General features: G+C 48.6%; 6 protein-coding genes across 6 annotated transcripts; 5 read left to right on the top strand and 1 right to left on the bottom strand.

Moving 5' to 3' along the window:
* Positions 1 to 411: 411 nt before the first annotated feature.
* PPTG_06685 (hypothetical protein) lies at positions 412 to 4,332 on the top strand (the record flags this gene model as incomplete). The annotated part of the gene is made up of 1 exon (XM_008900727.1): positions 412 to 4,332. One exon carries the CDS (start codon positions 412 to 414, stop codon positions 4,330 to 4,332), a length of 3,921 nt encoding a protein of 1,306 aa, XP_008898975.1.
* Positions 4,333 to 7,670: 3,338 nt separating this feature from the next.
* Positions 7,671 to 7,958, top strand: PPTG_06684 (hypothetical protein; the record flags this gene model as incomplete). Its single annotated transcript, XM_008900726.1, has 1 exon — positions 7,671 to 7,958. The coding sequence occupies one exon, from the start codon at positions 7,671 to 7,673 to the stop codon at positions 7,956 to 7,958; it is 288 nt and encodes a 95-aa protein (XP_008898974.1).
* Positions 7,959 to 8,046: 88 nt separating this feature from the next.
* PPTG_06683 (hypothetical protein) lies at positions 8,047 to 8,541 on the top strand (the record flags this gene model as incomplete). The annotated part of the gene is made up of 1 exon (XM_008900725.1): positions 8,047 to 8,541. The coding sequence occupies one exon, from the start codon at positions 8,047 to 8,049 to the stop codon at positions 8,539 to 8,541; it is 495 nt and encodes a 164-aa protein (XP_008898973.1).
* A 269-nt stretch (positions 8,542 to 8,810) lies between these two features.
* Positions 8,811 to 10,980, top strand: PPTG_06682 (hypothetical protein; the record flags this gene model as incomplete). Its single annotated transcript, XM_008900724.1, has 8 exons — positions 8,811 to 8,947; positions 9,013 to 9,066; positions 9,126 to 9,576; positions 9,654 to 9,936; positions 10,009 to 10,126; positions 10,197 to 10,375; positions 10,439 to 10,574; positions 10,638 to 10,980. The coding sequence occupies 8 exons, from the start codon at positions 8,811 to 8,813 to the stop codon at positions 10,978 to 10,980; spliced, it is 1,701 nt and encodes a 566-aa protein (XP_008898972.1).
* A 134-nt stretch (positions 10,981 to 11,114) lies between these two features.
* On the top strand, positions 11,115 to 14,580 carry PPTG_06681 (hypothetical protein). The gene has a single exon (XM_008900723.1). The coding sequence runs from the start codon at positions 11,149 to 11,151 to the stop codon at positions 14,047 to 14,049; it is 2,901 nt and encodes a 966-aa protein (XP_008898971.1). The 5' UTR covers positions 11,115 to 11,148; the 3' UTR covers positions 14,050 to 14,580.
* On the bottom strand, positions 12,563 to 15,260 carry PPTG_06680 (hypothetical protein). Its single transcript, XM_008900722.1, has 4 exons — positions 14,946 to 15,260; positions 14,740 to 14,846; positions 14,375 to 14,661; positions 12,563 to 14,313 (listed from the first exon to the last, which is right to left on the bottom strand). Exons 1-4 carry the CDS (start codon positions 15,235 to 15,237, stop codon positions 14,139 to 14,141), a joined length of 861 nt encoding a protein of 286 aa, XP_008898970.1. The 5' UTR covers positions 15,238 to 15,260; the 3' UTR covers positions 12,563 to 14,138.
* Positions 15,261 to 16,161: the final 901 nt, after the last annotated feature.

The raw sequence follows: 16,161 nt of genomic DNA, 5'->3' as shown, positions 1-16,161 counted from the left end.
TGAATGGTCTCGTTTCAGTTACAGTCGCACCAGAACGGACGGTATTAGGGACGAGAAAGCAGTTCGGTTTGAGGACAGGCATACCACAAGCGAAGGTACGAGGGTTCTTTTTTTGTTGTTGCTTGAGTCATGACGTTCAATAACTAACATGTAAATACGCAACCTGTAATGCGGGGCACTGCATTCGTGTCAGCATTTTCGTCAAGACGGAGGATTTATAGATGAAAACGATCTGTGCGATCGTAAAACTACCGACCTGATGCCACCAGGAGCAGCGCGTATGAACTCACCAGCTCCTCATTCGAGTTTTTGCCAGCTTGCAAACTCGAGCCATTCCAACGACGAAAGACCGTTAATCAAAGCAACAGTGTTGCACCATATTGCAGAGACAGTATCGATCAAGCGACTATTATGTCTACACTCTACGCGGATGACAACTATCTTTCAGCTAAGACGAGTACAGCAGCCGAGTCGTGGTCAAGCGAAACTTCCTTCGACGAACAAAAAGGAGGCCTTCAAGACAAAGAGAATCCACTCAATACTGCGGGATTTCTGTCGGTGGCGACTATGTGGTGGATGCATCCCTTACTCAAGCGTGGCTACGAATCGCCTTTGGACGAGGACAGCGTCTGGGATCTCCCCACCAATGATCAAGCTCGTCCACTTCAATTGAAGTTCGACAGATCCTATGCTCTCGAAGCTCAGAAAGTCGTCAGAAAAACCAAAAGAAATGGTGAACCCAAGCGTCCGAATGTGAATCGAGCCATCTGGGAGAGTGTCAAACAGACGTGGGGGATCGCGTTCGTGCTTCACGCTGTCAGCGCTGGTCTCATTCTGTTCCAACCGTTCTTGATCAAAGCCATCCTGCAGAATATTAATGGTGAAGACAATACCTTCGGCATCTCATCAGGGTACGCGTTGGCAATACTTCTGGGCTGCACAGCTTTTGTTGGAGCTACAACACTTAACGCAGGACAGTTCCTCACGACTCGGGTTGCTTGTAATGCGCGTATGATCTGCGTCAATAGCGCCTTTCGGAAGATCTTGCGTTTGTCAGCAATTGCACGACGGACGATGGATACTGGAGAGATTGTCACTTTTGTGGGGGTTGACAGTGATCGCGTTCTATCAGCGTACAAATTGGGATTATGGTGCACTATTTCTCCACTTATGTTGATTGTCGTGGGGGTTCTGATTGCCACACAAATGCACTTGACCGTCGCTTTGGTTACTTCAATGGCGATCGCAATTATCATGTACGCTTCACTTGTCATGTCCAGAAAGATTGGAGCCTATCGTCGACAAATTTCACGAATTAGTGCAAATCGCCTAAAAGTTACGAGCGAAATACTACAAGGCATTCGAGTTGTCAAGTTCTACAGCTGGGAAGGCTTTGCCACGGACCTGATTAGCGAAATTCGAGACAAGGAGATCGCACTTTTGCGCAAGTATAACTATGTACGTCTGGCCAACACTGTGCTGATGTTCTTGGCACCGACGCTGTTGAATTTGGTGTGCTTTACAACGACAATCCTACTGGGTAACACCCTCGATATTCCCACGACATTCGCCATTGTGGCTCTTACTAACGCATGCAGAACACCGTTCAGTATCTACGCAGATGCTTCTGTTGCTGTTGCTGAAGCCATCACGTCCACCAGTCGACTCTCCGACTTCCTCGCCGCTGGAGAAACTACCGATCAAAACAAACAAGATGAAGATCTCAATCTCAACTTTTCCCCTCAAATCTCAATCGAAAATGCCGATTTCAAGTGGGAGGAAGAGGCATCTCCGACATTAACCAACATCAATATCTCACTCCAGCCAGGAACCCTCACAGTTGTAGTCGGTCCAGTTGGCAGCGGAAAGTCCAGTCTCGTGAACGCTATACTTGGTGAGATGCTCCAAACTCGTGGTAAGCGTCTGGTTCGTGGAAACATTGCCTATGCAAGTCAGCAGGCGTGGATCCAGAACCAGACTGTACGAGATAATATCCTCTTTGGAGAAAGTTACGAAGCGGAACATTATCAACGTGTGATCACTGCCTGCCAACTTGCTCCGGACTTTAAGATGCTTGAATATGGTGATCAAACGGAAATTGGTGAGCGTGGCATTAATTTGAGTGGCGGCCAGAAGGCTCGCATTGCTGTGGCTCGCGCTATGTACCGTGCTCGCAAGTTTGATTTTGTTGTGCTGGATGATCCTCTCAGTGCTTTGGACGTACATGTAGCGAACGCTGTGTTCTCGGATGGTCTTATGGGGATTGCGAGTGGAACTACCCGACTGCTGGTGTTGAATTCGCACTGCCATTTGCTTCGACACGCAGATCGAGTGTTGGTCATGTCTGACGGAGTGATTGTGGGGGATGGCTCGTCAATGCAGCTACAAGACCAGTTTTCGTTCTTGCGATGTTCACCACGATCACGTCGCTCCAGTGTCGAAGAATCAGCAATATATAAGAATCCCAGTATCCAAGATGAGAGGAAATCCACTCGGGCGAGTCTTGTGGTAACACACAACGAGGCAGTCAAAACACCATCTTCTGGAAAACTGACAATGACAGAGGATCGACTTGTGGGGTCTGTCAAAACGCAATCGTACGTCGACTATCTCGCTAGCTCGGAATGGGACGGACGCATGCTTTGCGGGTTAATGATCATGTTGTTTACTATCGCACAAGTTGTACTGTTCGGGTGTGATTGGTTCTTGAGTCAGTGGTCACAAGGCTCCGTGGGTCTCAGCCAGATGAACTCACTAGCAGTTTACATTGGAATCGTCGCGGCAGCAGCACTCCTGTCACTCGGTCGTTGTCTATTCTTCATGACAATCTGCATGGTTTGCTCCCTCAAAATCCATTTCAAACATCTACAAAAGGTGCTGGCAGCTCCGATCACGACGTTCTTCGACGTCACACCTATCGAGCGGATCTTAAACCGCTTCTCACGAGATCTCGATGAAGTTGACAACCCATTGCCATATTTTGGTTTGTGGCTGGTGTTGTGTATTTTCCAAGTGGCATCGTCATTTACTGTCTGCGCAGTGGTCAACCCATTTGTGCTGGTCGTGTACGTACCTGTCGGGTACGGATGCTGGCTCGTTGCTAAAGTTTATCGAGCATCGGCTCGAGAGTTGAAGCGTCTGGACGGAGTCACACGCTCACCGTTCCTCAATTTAATGTCCGAGACCATCTCAGGTATTGAGACTGTGCGTTCGTACAAGATGGTGGACGCCTTCGCCTCTCGATGTGAAAAACTACTCAACAACAACATGAGGGTTTTCTTTCTGGCCCAAGTATCTGGTCGGTGGTTCGATATGAGATCCGACTGGTTCGTGTCTGTGATTATTGGCGCCGTGGCAGTTCTGGCCGTTGCAGCTAAGTCCACAGTGGGGGCCTCAGTTGCAGGCCTCGGGTTAACCTACGCAGCTCAATTGTCATCCAGTTTCCAGCGCATGACTACCCTTGCAACTAAAGTCGAGAGTAGCATGACGTGCTTCGAGCGTATCGCTCACTATGGATCACTGGATGAAGAAGGATACAAGAGTACGCCTTCCAACAAGGATTCGCTATCTCCTGCGTGGCCAAAGACTGGCAATGTCGTTTTCGAGAACGTCTCCATGAGATATCGAGAAGATCTACCACTGGTGTTGAAAGGTGTGTCCTTCTCGGTCGCTAGCGGGGAGAAAGTGGGTATCTGTGGACGTACTGGATCCGGTAAAAGCTCGCTTATGAGTGTACTTTTCCGAGTGGTGGAGATCCCAACAGCCGGTCATGTACTCATCGACGGCGTGGATATCGCTACCATTACAGTGCACCAATTGAGAACAAAGCTGACGATTATTCCACAGGATCCGATGATTTTTAGTGGTTCACTACGTATGAACCTGGACCCGTTTGCAGAGAAGAGTGACGCAGAGTTGTGGGAGGTACTACGGAAGGTTCACTTGGCTGATACGGTGTCATCGTGGGGCAAAGGACTGGATTACGAAGTCGCGGAGAAGGGCGAGAACTTGTCGGTGGGACAGCGTCAGTTGTTGTGTATCGCTCGTGCGTTGATCCGAGACAGCAAAGTGATCGTGATGGATGAAGCGACAGCCAATGTGGATCAGGAATCGGACAAGCTGATCCAACAGACGATGAAGGAGAGCTTTGGCGGTGGTGATAGCACGGTGTTGTGTATTGCGCACCGTATCGAGACGATCATGGATAGCGACAAGATTTTGGTGTTGGATGCCGGCAAGGTGGTAGAGTACGACACGCCAAGTGCATTGTTGCAAATCAAAGGTGGCATATTCAAGTCACTTGTAGGTTCAGGCAAAGTTAACTCCTCTTAGCAAGTTCAATTATGGTTTGTACTTGTACCAGATGTATCACTTGACCTCTACGTATAAATGTAGACCTCAGGAAAATGTTAACAAATGTGTCTGGAAACTTTAAACTACTAGTAGCGAAGCACATTGGTAGTTCAATGCGTTGGGACAGTAAAAAGCTGTACAAAGTGACACAACAATCAGTAGTGTTTAGTCTCTCTTTCCCTCTTGTTTTTCTTCAGTTTATTCGACTTTGAGATATGTTTTCAACAATAAAAAAAATCTTTATTTTCATTGGAAAAACACGCTTGAAGTATACATGTTTTGCTTTCAATAGATCCAGATTTGTGGTCTTTCTCACTTCAAAACCACGGACGCCTTTGCGCTTCCTCCCGAGAAACACCAATTTCGATTCAAATTCTAGAGCACGACGTGTGATGTCCTCCCTGATATGTACGGTAGCCTGCTTTGCGTCTGTTGACGATCTCTGGAGGTCTCCAATTGCTTCAATGATCGGATAAGCTGAAATATTAATAGCAGATTATGAAGGAGAGTAGTAGAAGTGGCGAGAATACTGTGGTTTTCAAGAGGATGTCTTTTTTCGTTAGATACAAGGACTACCAGTCGATCCATTAATTAGAAAAATGCGTCGGATAGCATGTGCAGGTATTATTTCTGCCGTAATCGCGGTCCCGGGGATACAGGGTGGAGGCTTTTGTTGCTGTCGTGGTTTGGTGTTTTGCCCCTGAGTTTAAGAAAGTCTTGAATAGCTTTGAGCACTACGCACTGAGCATTGACACAGCAACGCACTTGGCGTTTCGATGCCGTCCGGTATACTGTCAGCACCGTATCCACAAAATGTTGCAGTTGACCCAAGCGCTCCATCGCAGTACGTAGGCGATTTTTGAAGCGCAATTTACGACGTGGGAACTTCATATTGTTAAGTTCGAGCACGAGCTGACGACAGGCTCCGTTTTGACACTTTCTATCATGTTGATTCTCATCGCAGCTGGACAAAAGCTGCTGTCGGAGAGCGCGAAAATCCGAGTAGCGCTTCTGGAGGATAAACTGCACTTTGCCTGTATCAACTAATAGTCGGAACTGACAGTGATTTTCCACGGACTCAATACCGTGGAACCGCACACTGGTATTGGCAATATCATGGCAGGGAATTGAACCGAAACGTGGAAGAGATTTTGGAGATAGCGCCAATTGTACTGGCAAGGAGTCTCGCCGATGAGCCATGGTGTTGCGTGGATAATGTCGCGACGTATCATCGGGTTGGTTTTGCTCGGGCTTTAGCGTGTCAAGAGACATACCATCAAGCGAAGAGAGATGGAATCTGCGGGACGAAGATGCTGGCTGGGTGGAAGTGACACAACCAATGTAGATTGGAGAATGGATCGAAGCTAAAACGTATCGGTGAGTACGCAGGTGGGCAGCGGTTGGGTTGCTAAGTGACCTGTTACACACCAACACGATCGACAATGACCTCAACTCGAATTAAGAATGTCCACTGGAAAGTAGTGCGTGATTTTACTGCATGAAAACCGTCACCACGCTGTCGTTGCAACAAAAGATGAGCTTGATTTACCAACGTGGTCTTCGGTTAACAGGAGGTAGTCGGTTTCCCAGATTAGCATCCTCTATATTATTCATGGTAAAAAGAGTTCAGTTGAAGAAATGTCAGCTCGCTATAAATTTGCAACCCTTGGGGTTCACTGGGCAGATATGGCCAGGTTGAAAAACGCCTGGACTCGAGATCTGCCGCGACGAGGTTCGTACATTGTCTGCATACCACTCAATTTTGTCGCGTCATCTTTACTGCCCTCCAAGATACGACAACGCTCAAAAGCCAAAGGTAGGGCCGTTGCCTTAGATACTTGTACAGCTCCACCAAAAGTGGCTAATCTTGAGTCATGGAGCTGTCCCGATTCTTTGTGCTGTTGGGTTCATTGATTGTTCTGTCGATGTCAGCGCATCATATGGTTTGTATAAGTTTGGTACTTTGATCTGTTTTACCAACGTAGCGTAATTTTATTAGCTTTCGTTTGTCTGCGGGATAACAAACAGTAAGGCGTTCATCAACCTGAGTTCCTCTTTAAAAAAACTGATTTTGTCTACCCCAAAACGGACCAGTTTAAGTTTCAAAGAGACCTGGTCCACTTGATAATTGCTACTACTAGAGTTCAGTGATAACTTCCCTTGCAGTCTATCTAGAGCTCAATAGGCAAAAAGGTTCAGGTCGAAAAAAGCTCAACCCGAATCATACGGGGTTGGCGGTTAGCTTTGTTTGCAGATGCTATCTATCACGATAGATACTGCGGCTATTGTTGTGGATTGTCGTGTCATTTCTTCAATAGCACCACAGTCCCCTTCTTCGTCAAGCCACGGCACCAATAAGAAGTTCTCTGAATATTAATCGGTACACATTTTGTTTAGGACCTGCCATAGTTTTGGTGGAACAAATCGGTCTTCAATGCCCTGTATCGAATTAAGAGTCGGCTTCAAAAAAATGCATATATATATGGACTACAGAAACAAGAAAACCACCTCAAGTGGTGTTGTTCAATCCATTGACTGCTGATATTTATCCATATTCATCTAAGGTAGCTATATTCAGCGTTTCCTGGAATATATATTGCGTGTGTACCATATAATGCATACTTTCATGCCCATAATGATGCATTTCCGTCGTTTAAGAAATCTCCTACCATTACCGTTTTTGCTCCCATGTGTCCTTTATCATCGTTTTATCCAATCAGAAGTCTTTTGTACAGGCACAGTAGGACTGACAATGATGTATTCCCCACTTTTTGTTGCTTGACGCCTTAATTTGTTTTGTCAACTTGTCTCCCTCCGTCTGAATATTATAATAGGAAACACTGGCTAAATTCCGACTACACATGCGTTCGTTCGTTAATAGAGAGCCAAACAATTACCAACTCAGTTGTGAGGAATTGCCTGAACATCGAATCGTGTCCCTGTATGTTCGATCTTCAACAGTTCATCATGAGTGTCTATACTGTACTATGCAGGTTTTAATAATATAATAAGAAATCCAGGTTGCAGTTCACCGATCCCGGTGAAAGTGATGATGGGGACAAACTGATTACGAGTCCGCATGTCAATTAATTTAGAAGCAGCTTTGTGTTTAATTTTGCGTTTGTCGTATATAACAAAACTATACATTGACTAAACGTGAAGGATAAATGCTCTAAAATATTCTACAATTGTCATTTGTAATAGCGACCAGATTACGCGTCGTTGGTGCTTCTGTGCAGCATATCAGAACAGGTTCTTTGCCCACTTTCTCAAATTCTCTACAGAGACTCATTTACAGCAGTCCGCAACTTCAAGAAATGTCGACTGCTCCCAGGACTGTCAACGCGTATGCTGCATTCGAACCGTGTGGCAAGATCGAGCCTTTCCAATATCTGTCCCGCCCGCTTGGAGAAGACGATGTGGAGATCAAAATCTCGCACTGCGGAATCTGCGGAGTAGACATTCATCACCTCGACAGCGGCTGGGAGCCCACACTGTACCCCTGTGTGTTTGGTCACGAAATCATCTGTGAAGTGAGTGTTGTTGGTATCAACGTTAAGCATCTTGGCGTGGGTGATCGTGTCGGCGTCGGAGCTCAAGTCTAGGCGTGTCTTAACAAGGGCCCCGCTAGACCCTGTGAAGACTGTGCTGACAATGAACATGCCTACTGTGACCGCACGGTAGACACTTACGATGCGAAGTACGAGGACGTATGGTGGGTATGCAGACTACGTCCGTGTTGACAGCAACTTCGCCTTCAAAATTCCGGATAACATCCCATCGGCGTCTGCGGCGCCGCTACTGTGTGCTGATGTGGCAGTGTACACGCCGCTAAAGCGCCATGTCAAGCCTGGCGATCGTGTGGGCGTCATAGGCATCAGTGGACTGGGCCATCTAGCCATCCAATTTATCCGTGCGCTAGGTGCTATTCCTGTGGCTTTCTCGCGCTCGGAGAGCAAGGAGAAGGAGATCCGTGCTCTCGGTGCTGAAGAGTTCTACAATTTGAGCGACCCGGACCACCAGAAGAAGTCCGAAAACTCTGTCAACGTCGTACTGCTGACAGCTGATGCCACCAACATGCCGTACAACACGTACCTGACGCTCGTGAAGAAACGGGGCACGTTTATTATGGTGGGCGTCCCTAACGACGAGGTGAAGTTCAAACCAATGTACGTGGTGGGTGGGTAGGGGCATCAAGTGGGTGGGTAGTATCATTGGAAGTATCCAAGACGTTGAATACATGCTGAACCTTGCGTCGGAGAAGAATGTACGTGCTATTGTGCAGCAGATGCCCATGGACAAGGTGAACGACGGCATCGCGATGATGCGCGAGGGTCGCGCTCGTTACCGTGTTGTCCTTGAGAACTAAGTAGGCTGTGGTACTGTTGGACATCGTTACTGGGATAAATTTACCACACTTTGTGTGTAGTATTTTTGAGTTCCCAGTGTGTATTGACATGTCCGAGTCCAGTGTAGAGCATCAGTTGCTCCGACTTCATGTTCTTCTTGGTGATGACGAGGCCCAACTGGAAGCGGTCTACAAATCATTTCAAGACCTTGATCATGAGGGACGAGGATCGCTCGAAAATGCCCCGTATGGCTTTATACTCTTCGACTATTGCTGTTCACCGCCACTAAAGCCTTGGAATGCGTTACTAGGGAGTTGGAATTGGTGCTACGCGAGCATCTATCGTCAAAGGATTTAAAGAAAATGTAATCAATCAAGAGCAACACTGGAACATACCGTGTACTGACTAATTTTGTTTTCTTAGTGATATCGAAGCTCTTGTCAATCGTTTTTCAACCGCAGAGAACTGCTTCGACTATAAAGCCTTCTGTACGGCTCTGCAACAACCACCTGTTCTCCAAAGTGAATCAAGCCATTCGGGTCGACGTTCTCCAACGAAACGGAGGTCTCGTAGCCCCGTCAAGACACGTATGCACATGGATAAGCAACTGGAATCACAACGTTTGCTTATGGAGAGCGTTCGACAGAAGCTTATCCGTGGCGTTCAAGGCGACGATAGCGATGGGTTTGAGGGAATTCAAAACATTTTACGCCGTTTGGATACCTCGGGCGAAGGATATTTGGATGTGAAGGTGTTCTCGAAGAAAGTTCTTCAGCATCTCAAGGCCCCTCTGACACGACCAGAGCGAGAATTCTTACTGGAGCAACTGAAGCAGAGCTCCGAAATGGGGCAAGAACTCATTAACTATGAGCAGGTGCATTGAATGGCTTGTGTTTTTTGTTGTTGTAAATCAGATAAGTTATATGAGATAACTAATCGTTGGCATAACAGCTTGGTCGTGTATGTAACCTGAATAGCGATGATTCCGCTTCGGAATCCGATATGGAGCAAGAACTACAGACTAAAGCGCTGTCCCATTCGAAAAGCTCTCAACTAGGAGCCAAATTCCTCGCAGCCGAGAAGCGGCTCAATGAATTTCTTCGTACTCCAATTGCGGAGAAGTCCTCAAGTATTTCTGCAGACACCCCACGTTGCCTAGTTACAGGAGCTGAAAAGTTTCTGGAGCTTGCCGAAGCAATTGATCAAGATAATACCGGTTTGCTGTACGAAGACGGTGAGTTTCTACTCTCTACTTAACTTGATTCTGAAATTCATAATGTGCATTGCGCGTTCATTCATGACCCAGAATATTCGCGTATTCTATCGAACTGCGGGATTGACATTGATCCCGACCTTTTCAATGGAATGCTTTCACGATTTCCGCGCTCGTCTGGAAAACTGATCAGCTATACGGCATTTCTTCAGTACGAAACTATGATGTGTAGTTTGTCATATCTTCAATCTACTGATCGATTATCTTGATGCCTTTTTCAGACGCTACGGCCAAAACCCGCAACATAATCGAGGGAGACGAGAACTCAAGAGACTTGTTCTCCACCTATTGGCACGGCTTACCGTTCCTGTTCCAGAGTGGATCCGTTTCTTGTACCAACGATTCGAGAAATACGATCGCAAACTGCATGGCACCGTCAAACATTCAATACCAACTGAAGGTAAACATTTCCTTTATCTTTGGCTAACATGGCAAGTTTTAAAATTCACAACGCCGCTGTCAGCATTTTTGCATGCCGTTCAGGGTCGCTCCGCCGTGTTAAAGCTAACGACGGACGAGGCGGCGCAAGTGACGTCGCTGTTTCTTCATTCCTCCTCAAAAAACTCGACTAGCCACCTCCACTACCGCGAGTTCCTTACGTGGGTCAAGTCAAATGGAATCGTGACAACATTTGTCTAACATTTTCGTCTTGGTCGTGCCAGCTTTGTAGACGAATGTAGTCAAGTCTCGCGTCCACCGGCAATTGACACCAAGTTGGTGCCATCCACGCCTGAGGTGTCACCACCGGCTTCTCCGAAAGCAACAAAACTACCTCAACCCGAACCAGCAGACCCGGCGTCCGATATTTCAGTCGGGGACTACCTCATGTTCCACGCACTACCCCAAGAGCGACGCAACTTTGAGGACCTCATGGAAATGCTGAAACATTTCCAAAATACCGTCGACGGCAATCACGAGCCAGCAATCCAACGCATTGCCAACGGCATCATGATGCCTTTAGGCAAGAGACTGCGAGTCAAAGTGCAATTCTCCATCGGTGAATGACATCCGATGTCGCCTAGCCCTATCGTGCTCGAACCTTATGTTGTCACCCCTTCCCTTTTTCCTACTCTTTTCAAATGAATCCAAACCTCCATCCCACTGGCATAGAAATCAACCTTCAAAAGCTTCTCAGTTCACATTTTGCCTGGATCTGCACAAGAGTGTGCGCTTATGCCCATGGTGAACAAGACGAAAAGCACGTGCCAGCTGCGTCTTGAGGCTCGTTCTCGCGCCAGTTGCGCCCCCGCAGACGTCACTACCGACCCGCAACTGCTGGCCGCCGAGTTGCAGTCTCGTATCGCGCGCGCCAGCGAGATCCGCGCGATCCACACGCGGCAATTGGCAGCGCGAGCGCGTGCCCGAGTGCAACACGCCCAGGAAGTGGCCAGGGGGATGCGCGTCAAGCGGCATGAAGAGACCAGGCGTTCTCGGCAATCGTCAGTCTCGAAGCTTGACGAAGCCGCGCGTCGGCGCCACGAGCAGCTGGAGCAACTGCAGCTGCAGTGCAAGCAGCGCGCCGATCTGATAATGGAGAAGGTGGAGCTGGTGCGCGCCGACCAGAACGACAAGGCGGACAGGGCTCGCCGTACACTCGCAGGGCAACTCGACGATGCCGCGCGGCGTCGTGAAGAGCAGACGCAACAACTCGTTCGCCGCCTGAACGAGCGCTGGCAGAGCGTGGAAAGTGTCAAAGACCGGGTGGCTCGGGTGAAATTCATCCAGCGCTGGTTCCGTCGCCAAGTGGCAAACCGCAAAACTGCCAACGCGTTGCGACAAGTGCAACAAGATGTGAAAAAGGTGGTGAACTGCTGGAAACAGATGAAGACTGCGAGCTTTGAGGAGTGCATGGGGCTCGTGCAGCAGCGACCGGTGGTGCAGGCTGCACAGAGACTGCTCAAGGTGCTGATGGCCCAGAAGGAGGACAGTTATCGAGTGAAATCGCCACTGGCAAAGAAGAAGAGAACGGCGGCATCAACTGCAGCTCCGTCACCTCGCGGTGGAGCCATGAGCTTCCGCGTGTTGATGATGGCTGGCATGATTTCGTGCCACCCGAACGAAATTATGGGGCAAGATCCGTCCAAGAGATTGCACTATGCTGCCAGTGTGATTCTCCTCGACATGGAGAATCTGTCGCTCTCTCTGGCAACATCGGACGATTTCCAGAGAACTCAGGACTTGACAAAGTGCGTTTCGAGACTCTCGGCCAGATTTGCATTCTACACTGAAGCTTTTGCACGCTGGAAGGCCAGAGATGCGGAGCGTTTGGCTGCAGAGTTGCTGACGTCATATCGCGAGCTGATGCTGGTTCAAAAGAAGTACGAACTACAAGCTCAGGAGGCGCAACATGGCGTGGACGGCGTGCACGAGTTGCTGCGGCAGACTCACGGCCAGTTGATGCAAATGCAAAGAGCTCTGGAACGCTTGCTGGGCCGAGATGGGGCCAAACACAAGGTTGACGAGCTTGAGCAGAGCTTGAAGCAAGAGACTGACGCTGGACATGCAACAGTGGGTGGCACATCGAGCTCCAACCCGGACGGCAGCAATGCATCTCCATCTGATAACGACACAGCTTCAACCCCTTTAGACACAGGCGATGAAGGTGACCAAGGCAAGAAAGACGATGACGATGAAATGATGACTGACGATAAAGAAACATCCAGCCCGTCTCCTCCGGTTAATCTGTCGCTACTTGCCGACCGAAAGTTGGTGCATGAACTGATTCTCAACCCTCAGTTCCGGATTCCAAGGGACAAAGATGTAGAAGCTTCAGCTGCGGCTGTGGCATCGCAACAATCAATGGCGGCGATGGCTGTGCGAGTGCGTGAAGCCATGACCAAGGCCTTCTGGGACCGCGTGATCGAAGCCAATGACATCGAGACGCTTCTAGCTCGCACTGAAGAGTTGCGTGCAACATTCCGAGACGCTCTTGGAGGAGGCAATGCTGCTGGATTAAGTGCTGCATTATCAGCTTTGGCTGACCAGGTGGATAATGCACTTCGCCCGGATCAACTGCGAGAACTTATGCAGGATCCAGTAAGGAATGCTCCCATCATTCAAGCACGCTGCAATGGTGTTCTGGATGCAATCGAGCGTGCGGAGGCACCTGCTCGAGCTACAAGCACGCGGGAGTTCCGATCGGACTGGGCTCAACGTATTGCAGCGGGTGTCATGACGCCTGTACAGCTTCTGGTGGCTTTCTTGGCTTTTGCGCTGGATAAAGTCGATGAACTGCGTAGTGACGTGTTGAACGCCCATCTTGGACTTCTCGGTGCTTATCTGCAACGACATGGCGTGATGTACGAGCAGAAACAGCTTCAGACTCGTCTTTCCGAGGCTGGGAGTGTGGATGCCGCTTTTCCTTTGACAGTGAAGTGGCTGACCTTGGAGATAAAAGATTATCTAAACCGGTCGGAGGTTGATCAAGCAGAGCGTACTAGACTGGCGCAGTACGATGGAGCGGCCTTTGAACGCTTTGTACGCGCGAGTATCTGGGCGCTAGTGGAGAAGCATATCGATGGCACAGCGTCGCGTGCGTGGCCCGAAACGTTTGAGCTGGATGTTGCTCGAGTCCGGGCTTGCCGTGACGCTCTCGACCGCATCGCTGTAGTGTCGAGTCTTCTGGCTCTGGTTCAGGAGTACGTTGCTCGTCGCAGTCTGGCTGTACCCACTGGATTCTTCCATAATGTCGGTCAACAATTGAGCAAACTGTTGCAGTCTCCTGGAGTTTCAGGTGCGCAACTCGCAGCACAGGCAACTTTTGATGTCCGCCAGTTGGAAAATTTGCCAAGTCAAGATGTTGATCAGGAACTGCAAGTCTTGGAAGAGCGACTGTTGGGTTCATTTGCCGCTGATAATCCTGTGTTCAAGCTCTTCTTTTCACGTGCGGCATGTGCTTTCGCGTCTGCGTTAGCGTCACAAGGCAACGTGGATAACCTACACTCATCATTGGCGCCGTTTGCAGCGGACATCACAGAGGCCACTTCGATGTTGCGACGTCTTGTCCAGCACAACGAAAACGTGTACGCGTCACTATACAACGACATCATCAAGCGTCTGGCTCACCAGTTGTGAGATGAAGTGTAAGAAGTTCGCTTTGCTGTAGGTTTTTGATCCACTGGTTTGCAAAAAAAAAAATGTGTTGCAGTCTTCCTAGTGCCAACCTAACTCGACAGACGTGCACCCTGGACAGCTCCAGCGCCCACGCTCGCGTCCGTGCTGATGTTATACAGCAACTGCGCCAGCCAGCGGCTAGTGGTTGCGTCTTCCTTGAGAGCCTCGTCGAACGTGTGGTTACGCAGAGCCTCCGGTAGACACTGGCGGAGAGCTTCCTTAGCACTGTATAAATAAAGTTAGAAAAATATTGCAAATAGTCCGAAATGTACGGGGGGAAATGTACCGTGGGTTGTCCGAGAGACGCAGGTAGCAGCGAATGATGTGCTTGAGCAGACGCGGCGCTGGCGCTTCCACCAGCGTCGCTACCATCTTGCTCAACACTGTTCCCACGGCGTAGAACCGCTCGGGCGTGTGGCAAATGTAGGTGAGGCCCATGTCGTCGAGAAGGATCTTTTGCACGATGAAGGTGGCGACTGTCTTGCTCAGCTCACTGCCAGCTTCCATGATGCGGAGACACAACGGGATGATCTCCGTTTGCAGCAAGAAGTTGATCACATCCGAGTCGTCAATCTGCAAAACACAAAAAAAGAGTTTCACTTAGAACTATTGCCAACAATAATTTTTTTTCTTAATAATTACTCATATTACCTTGACCAGCGCGCCAATGACGCCGAGACTCGTTAGCCGGAGATACTCGAACGGACGGTTCTTGCTCACGGTGTTCAGGAACGGATACAGATACAACGGGATGTGTGCTGCAGAGTATTCACGTTAGTGGCAAAGTTTTTTTTTTTTTTTTCTCACAATGGCAACAGACAACTCTTCGATTTCAAGATCACCATTCTCATACTCACCATTGAGAAAGTGGGTGCGGGTTTCCGAATGTGACGCCACGCACTGCAACAGCGCTAACGCATTGCACACCCGATTCGAGGCGTGGGCCGTGAGCTGCGGGGGCGACAACAGCGGATAGATGGCCACGATCTCCTGTAGTAGCGCGGCCACGGTGCCGAATGAGTGCCAGAGTATAGGCGCAAGCTCGGGGAAATCCTCGCGCTTCTTGCTGAGCTCCAGCAGGGCGCTCTCGCGCTGCTCAGGCGACGACAATTCCAGCACGAGCGAGTACAACTGCTCCGGGGGCTCCATGTCTGTTGTAAGCTGAAATCTGAAGTTAGAGAATACTGGAAGAGGCCTTCTATTGGCCAAATAAAACTTTTATTTAGCCAATCATTATCCACTTGGCAGAAATGTTATAAAATTCACATGTCAAACGAGAACTGATAAGTAAATAGAAATGCTGGCAATTTGTTTTTGGATAGGCCACGCTACGAAGACGATGAGGTGGCAAGGACACAAGTGGTGGAGCAGAGGACAGCAACAGCAGAGGATGATGCGAAGACAATATGGGAACTGATGAACGCTAAATTGTCGGCTTGAAAAACAGTGGGAAATCTGTCGACGACGTTTTCATGTTACGAAAGCTCCACAAGGATGCATACTTAGCTCGTTCCAGTTCGAAGATGGAGATATTGGACGACTACATCAAGCTGATTACCACACAAATGCAGGCCAAGGAACGTTGCTGCAGACCTTGCGAAGGAAATATCCTCGTACGAACGAGATGGCGGCGGCATTGCAGAACGCGCTGCTGAACAAGTGGACTCTGTCCAAGGAGCAACCTGAAAGTGTCTTGTAGAAGTTCTGGTTGGGCCATTTTTTCTTACTCTTTCTGATCGTAACATTTACACTTCGGCAGCGTTTATCACGGTAATTTTCAAGGAATCCTAACAACCATTAATTCATATGCATCTTTTAGTACCAAAACATCAAAATAGTAAAAAAAATATTTTGATTATTACTGCGCATAGCTGACTTTGTCATCGTTATGAACGCGATACCAACACATCCGTGTTATTCACGAAACGCGAATCCAAACAGCAGGGTGACGGTCAAGTGTACGCCGGGGGTTACTTGGGCATCGTGATGTTACAAATTCACCAATAACATATAATAAGTTGCGATCGCGTGTGAAACATAATGCACAAGTAATGTAAGAATAAATAATACCCC

This window comes from Phytophthora parasitica, assembly GCF_000247585.1.
Source record: "Phytophthora parasitica INRA-310 unplaced genomic scaffold supercont2.10, whole genome shotgun sequence".
NCBI lineage: Eukaryota > Oomycota > Peronosporomycetes > Peronosporales > Peronosporaceae > Phytophthora > Phytophthora nicotianae.
This window is presented reverse-complemented; position numbering and strand designations above follow the sequence as displayed.

What these genes read in the sequence shown, in the direction of transcription:
- PPTG_06680 (XM_008900722.1), bottom strand. Translation starts at nt 15,237, where the DNA reads ATGGAGCCCCCGGAGCAGTTGTACTCGCTCGTGCTGGAATTGTCGTCG. An exon ending in TCATTGGCGCGCTGGTCAAG is followed by an intron (nt 14,662 to 14,739) that starts GTAATATGAGTA and finishes TGTGTTTTGCAG; the next exon opens with ATTGACGACTCGGATGTGAT. An exon ending in CGTCTCTCGGACAACCCACG is followed by an intron (nt 14,314 to 14,374) that starts GTACATTTCCCC and finishes TTATTTATACAG; the next exon opens with TGCTAAGGAAGCTCTCCGCC.
- PPTG_06681 (XM_008900723.1), top strand. Translation starts at nt 11,149, where the DNA reads ATGCCCATGGTGAACAAGACGAAAAGCACGTGCCAGCTGCGTCTTGAG.